Genomic DNA, 23823 nt, shown 5'->3' with positions numbered 1-23823 from the left:
CCAAGACAAAGGCATAATGGGCTAGTATGCATAGCATACTAGCCCATTATGTGTAACTTACCTTAGAACGAAGCCCCGACACGGACCCCCGGACATCGCTGCGGGCGCTGCCATGATCCCTCGCCATCTCTTCTGGGTTCGGCGGCTCCGGCGCGGTGATTGGCTGGAAGAGACGGTTCCGGCGCATGCACGCGGGAGTGATTTTCCGGCAAGCTCCCGGCAAATAGATTGAAGGTCCCCCCGGACCTTCAGAGCGCATGCGCCGCTCGCGCGAGCGGCTGCATGCACTGTAAATATCTCCTAAACCATGCCGGTTTAGGAGATATTATTTGTACCTACAGGTAAGCCTTATTATAGGCTTACCTGTAGGTAAAAGTGTAAAAAAGTGGGATACTACCGCTTTAACACATGTACAGTACTAGGGACAATGATTGAAATAACCCAAGTGGAAAAAAAAAAAATGAAATCAGATAAAGTCCATGGGTAGAATAAAGAATGTGCTGTGATACACAAAGAGAGTCCTTCACGAATACAGAGATCTTCACACCACACTATTAGTGCTCCATTCACCTCTCCCCATAAGTTGCAAACTCACCAAAACTTTATGCCTCAAATTTTTAGGTTTGGCAAACGAGCAGAGTGACCACACAGAGTTAATAGATTCCAGCAATGCGGTCCCAGCCTATGTAGTAGTGAATTAGATAGCTCATATATGGGGAGAAAAAAGGAAAACTCCACTGATGAAGTATGTCTCCAAAACCGGTCCCTGAACAAAGTCGTGATAACGAAACGGGGCGGGGCATGGCTGTACAGCAACCGGAAGTGAAGTGCTCAGAATACCGGAAGTGATGTTCCGGTGAGGTCCACAGTGTGGTGTGACGCCTGCTGATGTTCGATCGCTGGTCATTTCTTGGAAGTTTATATCCCATGCTTGATTTTAATGTGTTTAATGTAAGCGCAATGATTGAGCCTTTTAATACATTTTGTACAGTTTTGGAGACATACTTCCATACTTCACATGCTTCAAGAGCATGGAGGAGATTCCAGGAGACAGGTAGTTACTCTAGGAGAGCTGGACAGGGCCGTAGAAGGTCCTTAACCCATCAGCAGGACCGGCATCTGCTCCTTTGTGCAAGGAGGAACAGGATGAGCACTGCCAGAGCCCTACACAGTGACCTCCAGCAGGCCACTGGTGTGAATGTCTCTTACCAAACAATCGGAAATAGACTTTATGAGGGTGGCCTATGGGCCCGACATCCTCTAGTGGACCCTGTGCTCACTGCCTGGCATCTTGGAGCTCGATTGGCATTTGCCATTGAACACCAGAATTGGCAGGTTCACCACTGGTGCCCTGTGCTTTTCACAGATGAGAGCAGGTTCACCCAGAGCACATGTGAGAGATGTGAAAGGGTCTGGAAAGCCATGGAGAATGTTATGTTGCCTGTAACATCTTTCAGCATGACCGGTTTGGTGGTGGATCAGTGATGGCCTGGGGAGGCATATCCATGGAGGGACGTACAGACCTCTACAGGCTAGAGAATGGCACCCTGACTGCCATTGGGTATTGGGATGAAATCCTTGGACCCATTGTCAGACCCTACGCTGGTGCAGTGGGTACTGGGTTCCTCCAGGTGCAAGACAATACCCGGCCTCATGTGGCAAGAGTATGCAGCCATTTCCTGGAGGATGAAGGAATTGATACCATTGAATGGCCCCCACACTCGCCTGACCTAAATCCAATAGAACACCTCTGGGACATTTTTTCGGTCCATCCGAGACCACCAGGTTGCACCTCAGTCTGTTCAGGAGCTCAGTAATGCCCTAGTCCAGATCTGGGAGGAAATACCCCAGGACACTATGACGGGAGTCACTTTGGTTGGGGGGCCCGTGGAACCCAGCTTACCTTAGGGAGGTTGAGAAATCTCTCTCAGCTCCCTAGGCCCCTCTTGTGTGTAAGTCACCCTGTGTCTATTAGGGACACAGGTTGACCAAGAAAATGATGGACAGCTACTTAATGGACACTGAGAATATGGTTTGGATTATGTAAATTAGAACAGTTATATTTATCAGCAATATCTCTCAAGAAATATATGAAGACTATTCCTGGTTTGTTTGATTCTGAACATGTTCTTTGAAAGAGCTGGTCACATTGGCCTCTGTTCCATATTCTTCAATGTAGGAGACAGTCTGTTACTGGTGGTCTCCTGCTATTGTCTGTGTATTAAGGTGTGATGTGTTTACATTTATAATAATGTGTATTGTACTTCATGAACTTGATGATGGCAAGTCTGCTAGTTAATTAACTCAAGTTAATGAAATTACTGTCATCTATTAGTTGCTAGTGGGAAAGTAGAATACTGTTTGTGTTGGTTGTTCCTTAGATATGGTAATTATATTTCTGTATACGCAATTTCATCTGCATATGATAATGTAATCAGGCACCTTACCTGGTGGGGTATATATTCTATGTGAGTTAGTTCAATAAATGTTCCAGATCTTAAACAAGCCATTCTCCGTTAGTTTTGTATGTAGGGTGTATTAGATGTATAATATCTGATATCCATGTTCAAGACTGGCAGGAAGCGATATTCTGACAGAAGCCTATTAACGCATTGTGGGATCGCGGTTCCGTTACAGACACCATCTGTTGTCTCATTAGGCGCATGCCCTGACGTTGTCAGGCACGCATATAAGCACGTGGGGGCCATGCAAACTACTGAGGACCGTTTTGAGTTGCTGCAATGAAATTTCAGAAAAATGGACTAGCCTGCTGCATCATTTTTTCACTTTAATTCTTGGGGGTGTCTTTGAATTCAGCCCTCTGTAGGTTGGAAGTTTTCATTTGCATCAAACAATGTAGCATCCTTTCATTCCTAACACATTACCCAGTCCATATCAGTATAGATATCCAGCATGATAGTTTTCACCATTAAGATCTGATGTGTTTTCAAAGGGTTCCTTTAATTTTTTTGAGCAGTGTATAATGGAACAAGCATGGGTTGGAGGATGGAGGCCCCAGTGGGGTTTTTGCGACCTCATAGATGTGGAGGTCACTGAAAAGGAGGCAACACGAAGGAGGAGAAGGATGAGGGGTGTACGTGTATATGGGATATGGGGGATAAGAATAATAAAGGGGCATAGGAGGAGGGTCAGAGGAGGTACGGGGGAAAAAGATGAAGAAGAGGGGCATCAGAAGTAGAGGAAGAGATAAGAAAAAACTCTGAAACAAAAACATTTTGTGGTCTGGAGTTCCACTAGAATAGTGGTTGTCAACTTATGAGCCCAAGAGTGCCTCAAATGCAGCCCCTGACATCACCAAAGGGCCGCCCACAATGTTCAATATATGTGATGCTGGAGAGGACTGTCAGAGACTGTAAACCTAATAGAGAAAATGAGGGTCAGAGAGTGAGGACAGGATACATATACATTGTTGGCTGGGAATATGTTGCAGAAGACTTTGAAACTCGGAACATGTTACATGAGGCTAGTAGAGATCAATGCTATTACCCTAATCAATATTCACACTACAGACTGCTGCACATCATATACTGTACCAAAGGGCTGCATGTAGCCCTCAGGCCGCAGGTTAGGCACTAGGGAGGGCACTAGACAGATCAGCAAATTTACTACAATTATTTACAATTTTTTAAATGTTTTTCTTTCTTTATTTTCATTTAATAACAATCATGCAGAAATCAGATTTAACATCTTATTATTGTTCTATTTAACATTCAGTTATATTTGCATTTGCTAAAACATTATCTTTTTTTCTCTGTTATGCAGAAAGTTGCGCAGTCTGCAGGATCCGGTCAGATTCGTGGGCTGGGGTTCGATGCGACATGCTCTCTTGTGGTTCTGGATAAAAGTTTTCAGCCATTGGCGGTAAATGTTGAAGGTATGAAGTAAATGAATCCGAGATTGAAATGCCACGCTGAGAATTGGCGTCCAGTTATAAATTTATGTCCTGTAAGTTGCAAGGTGGGGCCTTTATGGATCGGAGTTGTTTTTCCAGCACATCCCACAGGTACTCAATTGGATTGAGAACTGTGGTTGTGGTCCTAAAACCATTCTTGAAGTCATCAGAGCAGGCCACCTTCTTCCATTGCTCCATGGTCTAGTTCTGATGCTCACATGCCCATTGCACTTTTGGCTGTGGACACAGGTCAGCATGGGCACCCTGACCAGTCTGCGGCTACGCAGCCCCATACACAGCAAACTGTGATGCGCTGTGTGTTCTGACTCCTTTCTTTTGGAAACAAGCATTCACTTTTTCATCAAATTGGGCTCCAGTAGCTCTTCTGTTACCCTGGATAACATCATTAAGGGTATAACGGAGGGGGTGGGGGGGAGAGTACCTTCCTGCCTAGTTTAGGAAAGGGAAGGAGCCTCATCCCAGACGGGGGCACTCCTTCTCAGCAAATAAAAAATTCCTTCCTGCTTCTGGGACAGAGAATAAGAGAAACAGATCTTTCAAATCTTCTCTGGGAGGTTTCAAGCATCCTTGGTCTGGTAAGCCTAGAGCTAGCTTCTCTGGACCCACAGACAAGACCCCTTAGGCATGAAGGTCTGCCCTCACCCATAATTGGGATAGGGGGACATCTTCGCTGGTTTCCAGCCTCGTGGACCTCTTTCATGAGCGTCAAGGGGATCCACAAAATGGTTCTTTTAGGTCCTGAGTCTCCTTGTGCAGATTTAATTCCTGCAAAGGTTCAGGTGATGTCCGAGCTACCTAAGGTCCCCCCTATCCCTGTCCAGGGAATTTATTTATCTAGGTCTGATTCTAATTCTGACCAGGGTGGTCCTTTTACTGGACAAACTTCAGGAACCACAGGCCATGATTCACCGACTGCTGTCACACAGATAGTTCTCCCATTTTGCATACAGATTCTGAGTCTGTTGGTATCCACCTTCAAGACAGTTCTGTTTTCACAGTCTTACATGCAGCTCCTTTCTCAGGTTCGGCTCCACAGGGGGATACCGAGGTTCGTGGTGAGATCACGGGTTCTCTGGCAGATGCTGCAGGCATCCAAGGGCCATGGTAAGGCCAGTATCATTCTTTGCTCAGGCTTCTTCTGCAATTCCTGCGAGGAATCAAGGGCAATGATCTTCCAATCAGTCTGGTGGCCATAAACGTCCCTTGGGGCTTTCTCTGAGAGAAGACCAGTTGTCCCAAGGGCTGATCTACCATCCTGCTTTACAGTCGCTGCTTTTAATGGCTTAACTATTGAAAGCCAGGTACTGAGGGATAGAGGTCTGTCTGGATCAGTGATCCTTTTTATGGTAAGAGCGAAGAAGTCATCCTCCAGCAAGATATACCATCGTACGTGGAAAGCGTACATTTCTTGGTGTGAGTCGATTTGCACTCATCCTCAATCTTTTTCTGTGGCTCGGATCCTAACCTTTCTTCAACAAGGCGTTGATCAGAAGTTGGCCTTGAGTATCAATATTCTTTCAGTGACCCCAAGCCACGCACTTTTTAGTTCTTACCTTCATTCAGTCTCTTTTGCCACCATGAGGTTTAAATTTAGTACTTTCTGTTCTCCAGAAACCTTTATTTGAGAATATTCGGGAGATTCCCTTGCCTACGTTATCCCAGAAGGTGACATTCTTGGTGGCTATTACCTCGGCCCGCAGGGTATGGGAATTGGTGGCATTATCCTGTCGCAGTCCCTATTTAGTGGTTCATAGGGATAAAGTGGTTCTTCGCCCCTGTCCTTCATTCCTGCCCAAAAATGCCTCTGACTTCCATTTGAGTGAGGCCATTGTTTTGTCTTCCTTGTGTCCCAAGCCGGCTCATCCCAAGGAATTTGCTTTGCATACCTTGGATGTAGTTCGTGCGATGCTAGCTTTTTGTGGTTACGGACGGACCAAGAAAAGGGCTGGCTGCTTCTTCGGCTACCATCTCCAGATAGATCATACAGACGGTGACTCAGGCCTATTCCATTAAAGGTCAGGTTCCACCTTTCCCTGGTGCATTCTACTCAGGCGCCGAGTACTTCTTGGGCCTTCCATCATCAGGCATCAATATCGTAAGTTTGCAAGGCGGCCACTTGGTCGTCAGTGCTTACCTTCACAAAATTCTATAAGGTAGATACTTTGGCATCTGCGGATGCTTCTTTTTGCCACAAAGTTTTGCAGGCTGCTGATTAAAAGGGGCTGTTTCCTCTTGAGGGGTGTTTTTCTTTAAACTTTTATTTTTCAGCTCCTGTGTCCTGGTTAAGGGCTCCAATGTTTAGCCTTGAGTTATTTTCCCCACTCCTCGTTTTCCTTTTGGCACTGCTTTTGGACATCCCAGTAGTTATGATTTATGGAGCGCTGTGTCCATCGATCAACAAAAGAGAAAATGGGATTTTTGTACTTACAGTAAAATCCATTTCTCTGAGTTCATCGACGGACACAGCACCCCCCCTTTGGAGTTCTGATACTTCTAATACTGCTTGCTACTAAACTGATTACAGTACCTAGAGCAGAGAGGGGGGTTATATATCAAGCTGAGGATGGCCCATGGACGTAGCCAGGTGTTTTTTGTTCTGCATAGTCCTACTCCTGGAGGAGACAATATAACCCAGTAGTTAAGATTTATGGAGGGCTGTGTCCATCGATGAACTCAGAGAAATGGATTTTAGGTTAAGTACAAAAATCAAATTTTTCATGATTTTGGGTTTAAATGCAGCTGTGTCTATGACTAAGCCAATGTTTAATTAACTCTCTGCCTTCTTTGCCTTTTAATCGTCAAACTTAACACCATAAAATTAGTAGCATGTTTAGAGATAAAATAACAAAACCAGCTTTTAGTGCAATATCCTCCTGCATTCCATAGATTTCCCCCTACAGTACTCTTTTTTGCCACTAGATGTCCTCAGTCTGATGGCCAGCACCATTCAGCTCCCCTTCCTCTGAGTCCAGGTTTTCCTGGACCCATGTAATGGGTCCATATAATGAAACCCTAACTTAAAGTAAAATTCCGGGATAAACCTGGAAGCTGCCCCCAACCCCCACCCTACTAACACCTATGCTGACTAACCTGTGTAAGGAAGATGTTTACACTTACCTATTTTCAGCCCGCTTCGGTCTAGTCATGTGATCCCCTGTGTTAGCACCAACTATAGGGGAGAGGAGAAAGCGTCTACAACAGCAGGCAATGCCATTAGCAGTGATGTCACCCATAGGCTTTCTATTTCCAAGTCGCTGTCGGCGCTCCCTCCTCTCCCCTGCAGCTGCTGATGGCTAACATGGGGGAGCTGAAAATGGGTAAGTATATATGTATACCTATATACATGTGTTTCACATGCATTGGGCAGCCCATTGAAATTAACTTGCTGTCCTAAAACGCAACGCGCAGGAATGCGTAAAAATGCACACGTGCTTGGAAGCACCCCCTGGTGTGACTGAGCCCTAAACGCTTTTAATTAGCTGTTTTGACTCTAAAGTCTGCTTGCACTTTTCCTTTTTATTTATATCGGTCTTGCCAGCAGGTCTGAATTTTGGAGAGGTTATATAGGCGGAGTCTGGCCGACTTTCCCTATTTAATTTGTTTTTCATGTGGCTCAGACGGGACTTAATAAAGGAAAATGGAAACTCTGCTAAGTTTGGAACGTTCTCATTTATAATTTTTGAATTGCAGAGAACTGTGACCAGAAATCTGATGGGCCTAACACCATAAAAATAGCCAGGGGGCACCAAACTGAAATTTTAATTTTTTTTTTTCCTTATTTGTAACAATGAAAACATTTATGACTTTGTTGCTGTGATAATCCTCAATTTTCCGCCTCCCCTCGCCGTGCTGGATATCTATGTGGTCTACAGAACGTACCTGTTTTGACTGCGGCCCATGTGTGAAGGCGATGAAATGCTATGAGGGATGACTTTATGTCATGTCTTTATCTACATACACTGACACCCAACATCGATCAAAATGAAAAATGGGTTGAGCGCTAATGGCAGCTCGAGGCTGATTGGGGTCATTGAAACCGTTGGGACTTTCTAATGCTGAGCTCCAGGCAGATAAAAAGTATACAGATTAATCCAGCCCTGTATTTATTAACACATCAGTAAATTCTTTTTGATTTTTTTTATTATTTTTTATTATTAATATTATTATTATTATATTACAGGTTTTTTTTTTATAGCCCCAACAGTTTAGGCAGCGCTCCAGGCAGATAAAAAGTATACAGGTTAATCCAGCCCTGTATTTATTAACACATCAGTAAAATTATTTTTATTTTTTTAATTCTTTTTATTATTATTAATATTAATATTATATTACAGGTTTTTTAAAGCCCCAACAATTTAGGCAGTGCTCTGGGCAGATAAAACGTATACAAATTAATTCAGCTCTGTATTTATTAACACATCAGTAATTTTTTTTTATTTTTTTAAATTATTTTTATTATTAATATTGTTATTATATTACAGTTTTTTTTTGTTTTTTTTTTATAGCCCCAACAGTTTAGCAGTGCTTTACAAAATAGAGGGATACAGTACAATTACATTGCAATTCAATACAAGAAGGATCACAGGGCCCTGCTCGATAGGGCTTACAATCTAAGAGGAAGGGTCAAATGATACAAAAGGTAATAAATGAGGGGAAGGATCTGATAGAGAAAGTAAATAGGCAGTTTATTAGTTAGAGACAGGATAGGCTTCTCTAAAGAGAAGGGTTTTCAGGGATCACTTAAAGTGGATTGAGTAGGGGATAGTCGGTAGACATGTGCAATTCATTTTGTTCCGAATCAAAATCCAGACAAAATTTTCGATGTATCCAAATTTCAGAATCACTATTAACGATTTTCAATTAATCCAAAATAAATTATAACAAAAGGAATTATCCAAATTAGAATTCAAAATTGAATTTGAATTAGAAAATGTATTTAAATTAAAAAATTAAGTTTGCATTAAAAAATTAACTTGAATTAAACCAAATAATTTTTGAATTTGAAAATGAATTTGAATTTGAAATGGAAAGATATTGCAATAAGGGCAGTATTAATAATATAGTATAGTATATAGTATATAATAAGTATAAAAGTGAAATAAGATGATGATTCCTACTTAGGATGTTTTATAGAATAGAGTAGATAATAAAAGAGTAGAATAAAATATAATAGAATAGAATAAAACAGAATAGAATAGAAAATAAAGGAAAAAAATAGAGTAGAATAAAACAGAAAAGAATAATAGTATATAATAGAGAAGAATAAATTAGAATAGAATAGAAAATGAAATAATAGTACAGAAAAGAATAGAAACTAGTAGAATAGAAAAAATAGAATTTATTAAAATAGAAAAAATATAGCCGTCTTCTGAAATCTGAATTTTATAGAATAGAGTAGATAATAAAAGAGTAGAATAAAATAGAATAGAATAAAACAGAATAGAATAGAAAATAAAGGAAAAGAATAGAGTAGAATAAAACAGAAAAGAATAATAGAATATAATAGATAAGTATAAAACAGAATAGAATAGAAAATTAAATAATAGAACAGAAAATAATAGAAAGTAGTAGAATAGAAAAAAATAGAATGAATTAAAATAGAATAAAATAGAAAAAATACAGCCGTCTTCTGAAATCTGAATATCCTAAACAAATTCCCGAAAACGAATCATTCTAACATACGAATATGAAAAACAAAATTATTAACTTAACAAACTAATCTGAAAAAAAAATAAAAAATTTTTTGTCGTGCACATCTCTAATAGTCAGACAGACTGGGGTAGGGAATTCCAGAGGATGGGAGAGGCTTTGGAGAAGTCCCGGGGATGAGTATGGGAGGAGGTCTCGAGGAAGCTAGAGAGCAGGAGGTCTTGGGAAGAATGAAGAGAATGATTTGGTTGGTATTTTGAGACTAGGGTAGTGATGTAGGTGGGGGCAGAGTTGTGGATGGCTTTGTAATTTATTGTTAGTATTTTGAATGTTATGATCAGTAGCCAGTGGAGTTATTGGCAAAGAGGGGTAGCAGACACGGAGCGATTGGTAAGGTGGATGAGTCAGACAGTAGCATTCATGATGGACTGAAGGAGGGATAGCCTATGTAAAGGAAAATGAGAAGGGAGTTGCAGTAGAGTGAATGAAAAGCTTTGTGGTGTCATTGGTTCAGAAGGGGAGTATTTTGGAGATGTTGCGAAGGTTGAGTCGGAAAGATTTGGACAGCAATTGGATGTGGGGCCAAAAGGATAGTTCAGAGTCCAGGATAACCTAGCAATTGAATTTTAGTCTCATCTGACCCCCTTAAACGCACCCTAAAGACTTTGAGGCCACATAGAAAAAGGTGTTATGGTCAGATGAGACTAAAACTGAATTGTTTGGCCTTATCACCAAATGATATGTCTGGCAGAAATTCAATATAGCTCACCGTCCGAAAAACACCATTCCCACATTAAAGCATAGAGGTGGTAATATCATGTTATGGTTTTTTTTTCTTCTGCAGCAGGGACTGGAGCACTTGCCAGGATAGAAGGAAAATAGATGGGACAAAATATCATCAAATTTGTGACCCAAGGCACACAGCAAAAATGACCACACAGTGGCTGAAGGACAAAATAGGTGAATGTCCTTGCACAGCCAAGTCAGACCCCAGACTTAAACCCCATTGAAAATCTGTGGAATGACTTGAAGATTGCAGTCCACAAACGGTCACCATCAAATTTAACAGAATAGAGCAGTGCGATTATATTTATTTTATTGCAATGGCCGCCATTTTATTCTCCAGAGTCTTTGCTAAAAAACATATAAAATGTTTGGGGGTTCTAAGTAATTTTTTAGCAAAGAAAATACTGATTTTAACTTGTAAACAACAAGTGTCAGAAATGGGCTCGGTCCAGAAGTGGTTAAATGAGGCAGGACACTTGATAAAATACAAATTTAGTAAAAATAGTAATTTGTTACACATTCCATGATTAACACAAATACATGAAATCAATTTCCAAATATAGTACAAATAAATACATAAAGATCTGACCTACAGAAATTCATATATGGTAAAACAATTCATATATAATAGTGTTGATAAAATTTCATATAAAAGTACATGATTGATCTTTATTATAGCAAATATATCTTGGCATCTCTGGGACTCTATGCGTTTCATCGATCTATTGTCCACTCATCAGGAGTTTGATGCAGAAAGATATCTATAAATGTAGGTTTAAATGAGAAAATCTCATATATATGTTTAAAAGGGGTATAATAAATTGTTCCCCATTAGAAAGGAGGGGGGAGAGAAGATATCAAAAAGACGGCCTTATTACTTACAACATGTCAGCTTAAAAAGCGGAGTTCCGGGCACAAAATCGACCTTTTTTTTTTTGTGCCCATCCGCTTGGTCTCCTTCACATGAAAAGGAATTGGATAGTTAGGCATTTTTTTTTCACTCACCTTGTAATTGTAGATTTAAAATACTCACCTATTCTCTACTTCCTCCCTCTGTGCCGCGGCTCCGCCGTCACTTCCTGTCTTGCGATGATTCCTGGGAGCTGAACGTCATCGCTCCCAGGAATCAATGCGACGGCACCGGCCCCGCTCGTCACTTCCGGGGCGACGCCGCATTCCTTGCTAAACAGCTTTTGGGCATGCCCAGAAGCTGAGGAGGAATGCGGCGCCGCACCGGAAGTGACGAGAGGGGCCGGTGCAGGCGCATTCTGGGAGAAGAAGACGCGGAAGAGGACGCAGAAGAGGATCGCGCTGGCTTCAGCTGCCCACAACAGAGATGGCAACGCTGGAGAAGACATTTTAAAAGTGAGTATTTCTTCTTGTACGTAAGTGCGAACCGGGACAGATCAGAGGCTAGCCATTGTGGAATGTACTAGCCCTGACTGTCCCGGGGGTATGTTCACTGAAAAAAAGTTTTCGTGCCCGGAACTCCGCTTTAAGGCGTAGACCCGGCGTCTAAAAGGGGAATGAAGGCGTCTATCCCTGGGCTGTGGCGGGAATGAACCACCCGGAAGCCAAGGGGCAAACCAAGACATCAAAGTGCAATTCCATGGAATGTGAAGACACATATAGACCGATCTAAAACTGATCTAAAAGAAATATTGTGTATATCAGGGTATAGTATGTATATAACATTTTAAATAAAATGTTTTTGTTGGTGTCCAGTGATGTGTCCAGCAGATCAAAGGACCTCATTTTTGGGGAAAAGGGAACAGACATTTTATTTATCAAACATTTATTTATGATTATCAAACATGTATTTATGATTAAGCAGATATATTGGATGTATATGTTGTGAGAAGTCATATTGTATAACAGCTGTTGCGTTCAAAAGCCATTTACACCTCCAGCTGTTAGATTGCTATCTAGGCTTTTGAAGACCTGTTCAGCTAAACAACTACTGGAAGTAACAAGCCTTTGTGAACGACTATTCTGCATTTCAGTCAAGATGGGACTTCAAAGAAACTTTAGATAGCTAGGTGCCACCCACTTCATAATGTATAAATTGTATTAGGTGTCCTATCCAGCTAGAGCAAATGTTTTCAAACCAACAGAATGTAATGTGGCGGAATTGCTCTCCAAACATTTCTTTCTATTTACATGTTTGTAAAAATAAATATATTTTTCAATCTGGCTTAAACAGTCAAAATGTTACTGAAACCCATGAGTTTTTGGGTTTCCCCTACAAGTGATGTGTCCAGCAGATCCAAGGACCTCATTTTAATTGTCCTTGTCCTTTTCCCCACTTGGTGGTAGCACTGGGATCACTTCCAAGAAGACGTAACACTACAAGTATAATTCTGAGGGGTCCTGGTCTTTTTTCATCCTCACTGCACTTCACTTTTTCAGTCATTATATTTTATTATGTTCTGGTACTTGGTTCATGGTTTGTGCCTCTTTTTTTTTTAACTTGTTCTCTCATTCACACGATCCCTTTCCGCATTTCACCTTTTGGTCACACAGTCACAAAAAACACTTTCATGACCTAAAAAAAAAACCAAAACACTAACGTTTTATGTCTAATGTGAAAGATGATGTTATTACACCGAGTAAATAGATACCTAACATGTCACACTTTAAAACTGCTTCTGCCTGTGGAATGGCGTCAAACTAAAATTCTTAAAATTCTCCATAGGCGACGCTTTAAACGCCTTTACAGGTTACCAGTTTAGAGTTACACAGGAGATCTGGTGCTGGAATTATTGCTCTCGCTCTGACGTTCCCGACAGTACCTCACATGTGTGGTGCAATCAACGTTTACATAAGCGTGCGGGAGTAACGTATGCTTTCGCATTTGGGCGTAAGCACAGTGGGACGTTGGTGCTTTAAATTTTTATTTTTTTATTTTATACAATTTTTTTTACACTTTTTTTTTGTACTAACTTTATTGCTATCACAATGGATGAACAACATCCCTTGTGGCAGCATGAGCCATGACAGGTCCTCTTTATGGAGAGATTTGGGGTCTATTAGACCCCGAATATCTCCTGTGGCCCCCCATGCAGACGATCAGACTGAGATCGATCTGATTGGCTGCTTCTCTGGCCAGGTAAACAAAGGGGCAGAACCGGAAGTGACAAACTACTCGTCGCTCCCTGTTTCCAGGGTTACAAAGAGAGGGGAACAACGTAAGTTCCTCCATCTCTATACAGAGCAGCCATCGCCGCCAGCCAAATTGCTCCTGGGCTCCGCAATTGTACAGTAGAGCCCGGGAGAGGCAGCAACAGCAGCGGGAGGGGGTGGGACCCCCTTTTCGCCACCAACAGAAGTGATCCGAGTGGCTAATTAGCCACTCTGATCACTTCTGTGTTACTCAGAATCGTCGGCTGAAAAGATTGATACCAGGATGATGCCGGTAGGTGTACCCACCATCCCAGTAGAACCACTGAAACCCAAGGACGTACAGTCAGGAACCTCCATTTGGGGAAAGTGGTTAGGAGAGCTTTTTACTTCCTGATTGACCAAAGCAGTCTTATTTCCTTTGTTCAAAAAATAAAATAAAATAAAATAGTAAAATATACAGCACTTGATCACCAGTTTAATTTTTTTTTTGTTATAGCTCCTGAAAAATTGGCACTGTTTTTTTTTTTTTTTTTTTTTTCTAAAAGGGTAGTTAGGTTTTTATTGAATAATTTCAGCATTAAGGATCTGGGAATGAGAGAATTTCTTACAAGGAGTGATACAAAGTTCCCTTCTCCTAACCTAAATAAAACCCTAAAACTGACCTTTAATTCAGCTTAACTTCAACATCACTCTAATTTTTAACAACAAAACTTCACCTAACCCCTAACTTTAAAACTTAGAATTAACCTTAAGAAGAAGAATTTTATCACTGCGATCGATACACTGAAAATTCTGCCCATTTATGCTTTTCTAATGCCCATAGATAACCTTTAGTGGGAAGACAAACAAAAGGAATTGGTTTTCAATATAAAGACTTGGTTAGGCACCTTAAAAGTCTGTTAAGTTTGTTTGGCTTCCCACTAAAGGTTATCATACTTTGGATGTGGTGCCCCTAATATATCAGCCCACCATTCTCCATAAATTGCCATAGATAATCGTTCAGTTTTTCTTGTATTGTGTCTGTGATCAAAGATCATCAAAGGTGTCAAGGAGTTATGTGAACTTATTGTGTGGCCAGGGGTGACCTCTGACCTTACAAGTCTTTAGCAGACTTTTGACCAGATCAGGCTCAGACAGATTATTCCTACACAGAGTCCAGGTTCCAGTAAAGTACAAATGCAGTGCAAACAATTCATAAAAATAATCCAGAGCATTACCAGATAGTAAGACAGACCTGAATCCAGGGCAAGAGCAGATAGATTAACCTGCTGATCACGCACAGACAATTGTCCAGCAATCTACTGAAGCTTCTTCAATTAAGGCAGGTGTGCACCTGAGCTGCCGTGTTGGGTAATGATTAGATGGCAAAGGCTGAAAGCTGATGGTTACAAAAAGGTGTTTTTTTCTGACATGTTTCATTGGGGCCTATCTCAATAATCTGGTAAATTGAAAGATATCCAACCTGTCCTCTTGTTGATTCAGAGGATCGATGGATATGGCAATCCTCACTGAAAAAACATTTTTCCTTAAGGTTGGCAGCCAGTGCCTCTGTCTGGATTAATATGTAATGGTGTCTGCACAAAACAGACCACGAGCACTCCTACTTCACCTGGCTTCTCAAGTATTTGGGAACAACACTATCACCTATTTTCACCTGGTTTTCATTTATCTGCATGGACTTTTTAGTACCTACAGTTGCACTGATGTTTTGATGATACACCTATTTATTTATTAGTTTTTGGATTGTCATTGTTTACCTTATTTATAGAGTTTGGGTTATACCCCATCACTATTCGCACTAGATCACTTATTACATTTGAGTGCTTTTGTGATTTAATTTCCACCTCTATTTATTCATATATCTATTTAATTATTTATTTATTTATAATTTTAATTACTATTCACAGCACTTGGTCACTTTTAGATGATACACCAATATTTTTTTATTATTTTTCGTGTGATAAATTGGCAACATAGTCATGTGACATTTTATATACGCACATTCACATATTTTTTATTGTATACTTTACTACCATACACCAGTAGTCCATTTCTCTAGGCAGCGCCATTGACCCTTACACTTTTTACATTACCTTATATAACCTAGGTTATATTTAGAGGGAGGCAGCAGCCGTTTCATTATCCTTAGCGCAGAATTTTTTTTCTTTTTAGGCCAACACCATTTGGCAAAGCAAGCAGCATGACGCCAATGATCTTTTTATTTCTCTGTAAGGGTGGCATGCTGACCACCACTAGAAGGGGGGCCTCTCTACCCATTGTCCACAAATGTAGGGGGCCATCTTCTCGATATGATGTTAACAGGGGTTCCCAGAGACCTTAAAAATATCTCAAGGGTTTGTCTGGGGTAAAATAGTTGAGAAAGGCTGTTCTTGGTTATTACTCTGGACCTCAAGTACCTACATGATGCCCTGCAGCTGCAGTCGGTTCTGTTGTAAAAGCAATTCTAGCGGCTAGCCACTGACTGGATTGCTCTTACAAGCAGCGGGAGGAGACATCTCCCGCCTTCCGTGACTTCATTGGGCTGTCCTGATGCCTTTGTGATATAGGAACCCGGAAGCGATGAGCTTCCATCACTTCTGCTTTCCCCCGGAAGTAAAGAGCGCCATTTTTAAAAATGAAAAGCCTTTTAAACACCGGTCTTATAGACCCCAGATTTCTCTATAAAGAGTACCTGTCATATGCCTATTGCTGTCACAGGGAATGCTTACATTCCTTGTGACAGCGATAAAAGTGATTAAAAGAATGAATAAATACATTTAAGTGTAAAATAAATAAATAATAATAAAAAGTGTTTAAAGTGCCCCCATCCCCCTGTGTGAACGCAGGCATCGGTCCTGCATGCACACAAACAACGATTGTCCCACACATGTGAGGTATCACCTCGAACGTCAGATCATGGGCAGCAGTTCTAGCACCAGACCTCCGGTGTAAGTCTAAAGTGGTAACCTGTAAGGGCTTTTAAAGTGTCGCCTATGGATAGTAAAATTGACATCGTTTGTCCACTTTACCACCGGAGGATTTTGCTGTCTTACGTCCAGGCGATTCGGCACTGTGCGACTTTAACTGACAATTGCGCGGTCGTGCGACACCGTACCCAAAGGAAATTTATGTCCTTTTTTCCCCACAAACAGAGCTTTCTTTTGGTGGTATTTGATCACCTGTGCAATTTTTACTTTTTGCGCTATAAACAAAAAAGAGCGTAAATTTTGAAAAAAATAACAATATTTTTCACATTTTTTTATATGAAATTCCCCCCCCCCAAAAAATGTAAAAATCAAATTTTTTTTTAATTTTTGGCCAATTTGTTTTCTGCTACCTATGTTTGGTAAAAAAAAATCACAATAAGCTATTTTGATTGGTTTGATTGGTTTGTTATTGCGTTTACTAACTAAGGGAAAGATTTCTGTCATTTTTGGTGTTTTTTTTTTTTTTAACGAGTAATGGCGGCGATCTGCGATTTTTTTTTTTGCGGGACTGCGACATTGCGGCGGACAGATCGGACCCTTGACTGACATTTTTGACACTTTTGGGGGTACCAGTGACATTACTACAGTAATCAGTGCTATAAATATGCACTGTTACTGTAAAAATGACACTGGCAGGGAAGGGGTTCATTTTATTGGAGAGGGAGGGGTTAATGTATGCCTGGTGCTTACTAACGTGTGTGTGGGGGGAGGTGACTGAGTGACACAGGGACAGATTGCATGTTCAGCTATGCTGAACACTGCAATCTGTCACTGTCTGTCACTTAGGAGATCCACCCGCTTTGTTTACACAAGCGGGCGGATCTCCGCACTCGATTCCCCAACGATCGGGGAAGAGCGGCGGTGATCACCGCTGCTCCTCCCCTGGCCCGACTCCCGCTGTGACTGAATACAGCGGGAGCGAGCCTCCGGCGGCGCGCGTGCGCCGCCCACAACGGGTGGAGTCCAGCGACGTAGGTCTACGTCGCTGGACGGGAACTAACCACTTTGCCGCAGTAGAGCTCCAGTGAGCAGTCGGCAAGTGGTTAAAGCATGGCATGTTTGGTATCTATTTACTTGGCGTAACATCATCTTTTAAATTTTACCAAAAGGATTGGATATTATATTGTGTTTTTGTGTATTACAATTCAAAAAAGTGTATTTTGTTTAAAACACTGCTGCAAAAATACTGTGTGATATAAAACAAATTGCAACACACACCAATTTATTTACACTGTTATACAAGCTGTACACTCACTACTTTGTACATTGTAGCAAAGTGTCATTTCTTCAGTGTTGTCACATGAAAAGATAGAATAAAATATTTACAAAAATGTGAGGGGTGTACTCACTTTTGTGAGATACTGTATATCAATATAACACACGAATAACATTATTTCCATCTATCAAACTCTGTCCAATAAGACAATGTGCTGTCCAGTTTTGGTCACCAGTCCCTAGGAAAGGCATTTTTGAAGAGTTGAGTGAAGGGCAACAAAACTAATAGATTCAACTATGTGAATCTATTACATAGATTATGGTTATTCTCTCTGGAGAAAAGGCTATTCTCTATGACCTCTGTTTTTAAAAAAAAAAATAATTATGTAATGTTTGTGGGTTCTAATGCATTTTATAGCAAAAAATATTGTTTGTTACATGTAAACAAAAAGTGGCAGAAAAGGCCTTGAGCTAAAGTGGTTAACTGAGTCCATTGCTCAGTGCCCTAAATTGACAAATTTAACCACTTGCCGACCGCCGCACGACTATTTACTGCCCCGTATAGGCAAAGTGACATAGTACTACGTCGCTCGCCTGCGAGCCTTTAGCGGGCGAGTGCGTGCCGCCGGAGGCGCGCTTCCGCCCCCGCTCGTTCACGGACATTCCAACGCGAGTGACCGGCGGCACCGATGTCCGCCGCTCACCCGCGATCTTCCGCTGGAGAGGGAGAAAGGCAGACGGCTGATGCAAACAAAGCCACCTGTCATTCTCCCCTGTGTAAGTGCAGAGATCATACGATCCTGCTATGTAGGATCATATGTCTCTGTGGTTACATGAAAAGCCACACCCCTTTACAGTTAGAAGCACGCCCCTAGGGACACATTTAACCCCTGCATCTCTAATAAAGTTAACCCCTTCCCTGCCAGTGTCATTTTTTACAGTAACAGTGCATATGTATAGCACTGATTACTGTAGTAATGTCACTGGTACCCCCAAATGTGTAAAAATTGTCAGTCAAGGGTCTGATCTGTCCGCTGCAATGTCGCAGTCCCGCAAAAAAAAATTGCAGATCGCCGCCATTACTCGTTAAAAAAAAACCGATAAAAATGACAAAAATCTTTCCCTTAGTTAGTAAGCGCAATAACCAATCAAAATACGCTTATTGTGATTTTTTTTTTTTACCAAACATATGTAGCACAAAACCAATTGGCCTAAAATTTTAAAAAATTTAGATTTTTACTTTTTTTTTTTTGGAATTTCATGAAAAAAATGTGAAAAATATTGTTCTAAAATAAGCGTATTTTGATTGGTTTGCGCAAAAGTTATTGCGTCTAGTAACTATGGAAAGATTTATGTAATTTTTACTTATTTATTACTAGTATTGGCGGTGATCAGCGATTTTTTGCGGGACTGCGACATTGCGGCTGACAGATTGGACCCCTAACTGACATTTTTGACACTTTTGGGGGGACCAGTGACATTACTACAGTAATCAGTGCTAAAAATATGCACTGTCACTGTAATAATGACACTGGCAAGGAAGGGGTTAACACAGAGGGTGATCAAGGGGTTAAATGTAAGCCTAGGGGAGTGTTTCTAACTGTTTTGGGGATGGGCTTGTGAAATGATCATAGAGACCTGTGTTCCTATATAGAGGGATCACTGGAGCTCTGTGATCATTCCAGAGAGAAGAATGGTCAGCTGTGTTTACAACAGCCGACCGTTCTTCTCTCTCAGCGGGGAACGATAGCTGGTGCATCGGAGTCCCCACTGCCGAGTGGGGTGGAAGCGCGCTGCCGGCGGCGCGCGTTCTCCCCCTAGAAGCAGGCGCGCAACCGATGTAGGTCTATGTCATTTCACGCAGGAGGGGCTGCCTTCCACAGTAAATCTGCGGCGGGTGGTCCGGATGAGGTTAAATTGGCAGAATGAGAGAGCTTGCGGGTCACGTAAACAGCGATCGGCGCTCTGAAAACTGGTAAAGAAAGACTTATTCTTTAAGACACAGGGGCACACGGGATTATTAAACAGGCCAGACAGGATGGTGTAATGTGGCTTAACAACCACTTTAAAGGGAAAGTTGAGATTGCAGGGGCGTTGCACTTGCCCCCACTTTGCGGACGCCCATGTGCACTACATCTATGCTTGTAAATTCATCTTTAGGCCGTTCTAAACTAGAAATGACTTCAGATTCTACCTAATTCACAGGTGACCACAACAGGAATGTGATCATGTGGATGGATCACCGGGCTGGAAGTCAAGTAGAGCGCATCAACAAGACCAACCATGCTGTTTTGCGCTATGTTGGAGGCGTGATGTCTGTAGAGATGCAGCCACCCAAACTTCTTTGGTTAAAGGAGGTGAGTTTCTTAAACTGGTCCTGACAATAATGTGGTCAAACTATAGAGGGGATTTGCTTTTCCCTACTATCATGATTGCTTTGTGATCTTTGGTTCACTTCTAACCTTGGAACTTTCCTTTTTTCTTTGGCTCCATGCCTGGAATTCATACTAGAGCTGCATTAGCCACTTGATGGAGCAGTAGCAGGGTCTGCAGTCTGGTTTTTTAGACCAGCCTACGTAAGAGGCAGGATCAGCGCCCACATACGTATCAGGGACAATTTTAAAAATTTGCCTACCAGCGTGTCTTTGGCATGTTGAAGGAAACCCCACACAAGCATAAGGAGAACATGCAAACTCCATGTAGACAGTGTCCTGGCTGAAAGCGTAGGAACCCAGTGCTGCAAGACCAACTTTTAAGTTCCAGAGGTGCCTAAAGCCCCGTACACACGTACCGATTGTCGGCCGTAAATATTCGGCCAACGTCCGATCGGCCGATTGTCGGCTTGTTAGTATGATGATTCCGACAACCGACTGCGACTTTTCGGCCTAACAAAATCTGGTGTGCAGGCTATAAAATTTTTGTTGGCTATCACCAGAACGGCCGATTGTTCATCAGTCAGTACAGATTTCGGCCGACAACAGTCAGATGAGCAAGACTGGGCATGCTCAGAGAAGAAAAAACACACGGAAAGTCAACCATTACATGACATCACTTCTGAAGTTGGTTTCTGTCGGCCAACAAAAGTCCAGTGCAAGTCTAGAGCACATTTCAACCAACAAACAACACTGGACAAAAGATGGCCGTTCATTCGGCCGACAATCGGTGCGTGTGTACGGGGCTTTAGACCCCAATGCAGTCCTCCACTTCTGTCTGACTTTGAACTAAGCCAAGACTTTCTCGAACCATTCAACAGTTGTATGCCAGAACCTCTGAGACCAGTCAGCAGTGGCCACCATAGTCAGGGCCGGGACAAGGGGCGGGCAGGAGGGGGGGGTGCCCTGGGCGCAATGGTTTATTGCAGGGACGTGGGCACTCTGACCCTAACTCTAAGGGAAGGAGGGGGGCGCAGTTTGGAATCTTTGCCCTGGGGGCTGGATGACCTTGTCCCGCCACGAACCATAGTGGACTGCTTAACAGCAGGGGCTTGGCTCTAATTTGGGCCAGTGCCTGAGGCCTTCTGTATGGTATGCAAAACATGGAGTGAGATGGAAACACAACACTGGTTACTTGGTATCAGGCTTGTTGTGTCCTTATATACTTATAACTGATCGCTATTCAGATAATCTGATCCTTTGGTTACTTGGTGGGGGGCAGACATTGGCAGAGCAAATAATGATAGCACAGTGTACATACAGTATAATGTAAATGGACATAGAGAAAATATTACAGAAAATTCATGTTGATCCTGCCAAAAATGCATTGTTGTTATTGCTTCCTGTGCATTGAACTGAAAGAACAAACAATGTTGTCAGCCTTCTGTAAACTACAAACCCCCCATGTAATGGAGATGAAGGGAGTCAGACATGTTTGAAGTCTAGGATGGGAAGTGTGTTACTACCAGCTTAAATAAAAATAGGTAAAAACCTAAAAAATAAAAATAAATGCAGCCACCACATCTAAGGTAGGCTGCAATATAATTCATTTTTGTTCATGAGATTAGTTATCTTTTAATATGACAAAGAGCAGTGTGTGAAGCAACTCCTGGGCCATGGCCTCCCCACTCGTGGGCCAAATGCATATCCTTTAACCTCCCAGAGTGCCTACCAGCTCCCATAGTGCCCTCCCATAAAGGCCAACAGTGCTCCCAGGTCCCCTGAGGGCCTCCCACAATGCCACCCAGCCTTGCACAGTGGCATTGTGGCACCCAGCCTGCTGAAGAAATTCCAGCTCTCCATAGGGCCCCCCCAACCTCCAAAAGTTCCCCCAACTTCCCACAGTGTGGCCAGGTCCCCTGAGAAGCCTTGGCTTCCAGAGTGCCTCCCACAATGCCACCCAACCTTGCACAGTGCCTCCCAGCCTGCTGAAGACATTCCAGCCCTCTATAGTGCCCCCCAACCTCCACAATTTGCCCAGGTCCCCTGAGAAGCCTCGGCTTCCAGAGTGCCTCCCACAATGCCACTCAACCTTGCACAGTACCCCCTATTCTGCTGCAGATGTTCCAGCCTTCTATAGTGCCACCCAACCTACAAAAGTGCCCCCAACCTCCCACAGTGTCCCCAGGTCCCCTGAGATGCCTCGGCTTCCAGAGTGCCTCCCACAATGCCACCCAACCTTGCACAGTGCCTCCCAGCCTGCTGCAGATGTTCCAGCCCTCTATAGTGCCCCCCCAACCTACAAAAGTGCCCCCAACCTCCCACAATGTGCCCAGGTCCCCTGAGATGCCTCGGCTTCCAGAGTGCCTCCCACAATGCCACCCAACCTTGCACAGTGCCTCCCAGCCTGCTGCAGATGTTCCAGCCCCCTATAGTGCCCCCAACCTACAAAAGTGCCCCCAACCTCCCACAAATGTGCCAAGGTCCCCTGAGAAGCCTCGGCTTCCAGAGTGCCTCCCACAATGCCACCCAACCTTGCACAGTACCCCCCTAACCCGCTGCAGAATTCCCAGTCCTCTATAGTGCCCCCCCAACCTCCAACAGTGTCCCCAGGTCCCCTAAGAACCCTCAGCCTCTAGAGTACCCCCCAAATGCCACAGTATCCCACAATGCCACCCAGCTTTGAACAGTGCACCCCCCCAAGCCTGCTGCAGAGCTTCCCAGTCTCCTCCAGAAACCCCATCCATTACAGAGCCACCAAGTCTGCTGCAGATTTTCCTAAACCACTCCGCAACTTCCGTCTTCACCCCCTCCCCCATAGTCACGCCTTCCAGCGTTTAAATGTATATTTTGTATTCTTATATTTTATTGCCGGAGTGTAAACTTTATTCTTTACTGATGGGGCATGGAAAAATTTACCAGGTCTTCCTTCCTGACTATCTTCTGCACACCACCAATTGCCCTTTCCCCCCATGTAATGGAGATAAAGAGATACAGACATATTTCGAGTCCATATCCGGAGAACCGCCTAGGGCAGTAATGGCGAACCTTGGCACCCCAGATGTTTTGGAACTACATTTCCCATGATGCATATGAATTCGCAAGTGTAGTTGAGCATCATGGGAAATTTAGTTCCAAAACATCTGGGGTGCCAAAGTTTGCCATCACTGGCCTAGGGCAACAATCATGGCTCCCTCCATAGATACAGCCACTCAGGGACAGGAAGTGTGGTATTTGCAGGATCGTCAGGTGAAAATAAAGAAAAAACAGCTTGATAAAAAAAAACAAATGTAGCCGCCGCACCAAGGAATAGCAAACTGCACTATACTACATTTTCTGGTTTTGGGTTATATATACTCTAAATTGAAATGGCCGAGAATTTCTACACACAGCAGAGAACTAGACTGACACAAACAGCGTGGATGGGATTATCTAGGATTTTGGAGCCAGACGGAGAATTGTGAAAGCAACAGAAAAAGGGTGTGACCTGAAAAACAGAAATACAGAATGCAAATGAGGAAAAATAAAAAACAGAACACAGAGTTCCTTCCTCTTTATTTCCCCTCATTTTTATTTTTATCCAGTTTTTGTATTTTTTTTTTTTCTTAATTTGTTCCTTTTATAAAGTGTAAATCAAACTAAAACAGGTGTTTTTTTTTTTTAGTTTTTATAGTATGTTGGTTTTATGTTCATTATTATTTTGGGTAGTACTAGAGAAAGCGGAGTACTGTTTCCATTTTGGTAGTTTGATTTTCTG

At 42.5% G+C, this 23823-nt stretch overlaps 1 protein-coding gene across 1 annotated transcript in view; it reads left to right on the top strand.

The window, feature by feature from the left end:
- FGGY (FGGY carbohydrate kinase domain containing) overlaps positions 1–23823 on the top strand; it is a 433297-nt gene that overhangs the window by 50163 nt on the left and 359311 nt on the right. The window contains exons 3-4 of the mRNA XM_082264806.1: positions 3784–3895; positions 19900–20051. Coding sequence (XP_082120932.1) covers positions 3784–3895; positions 19900–20051 — 264 coding nt within the window. The remainder of the gene's footprint in view (positions 1–3783; positions 3896–19899; positions 20052–23823) is intronic.

Source organism: Pelophylax lessonae (genome assembly GCF_965119305.1).
Source record: "Pelophylax lessonae genome assembly, chromosome: 8".
Lineage (NCBI taxonomy): Eukaryota > Metazoa > Chordata > Amphibia > Anura > Ranidae > Pelophylax > Pelophylax lessonae.
Note: the sequence above shows the minus strand (reverse complement) of the source record. Positions and strands in the feature narration are given on the sequence as shown.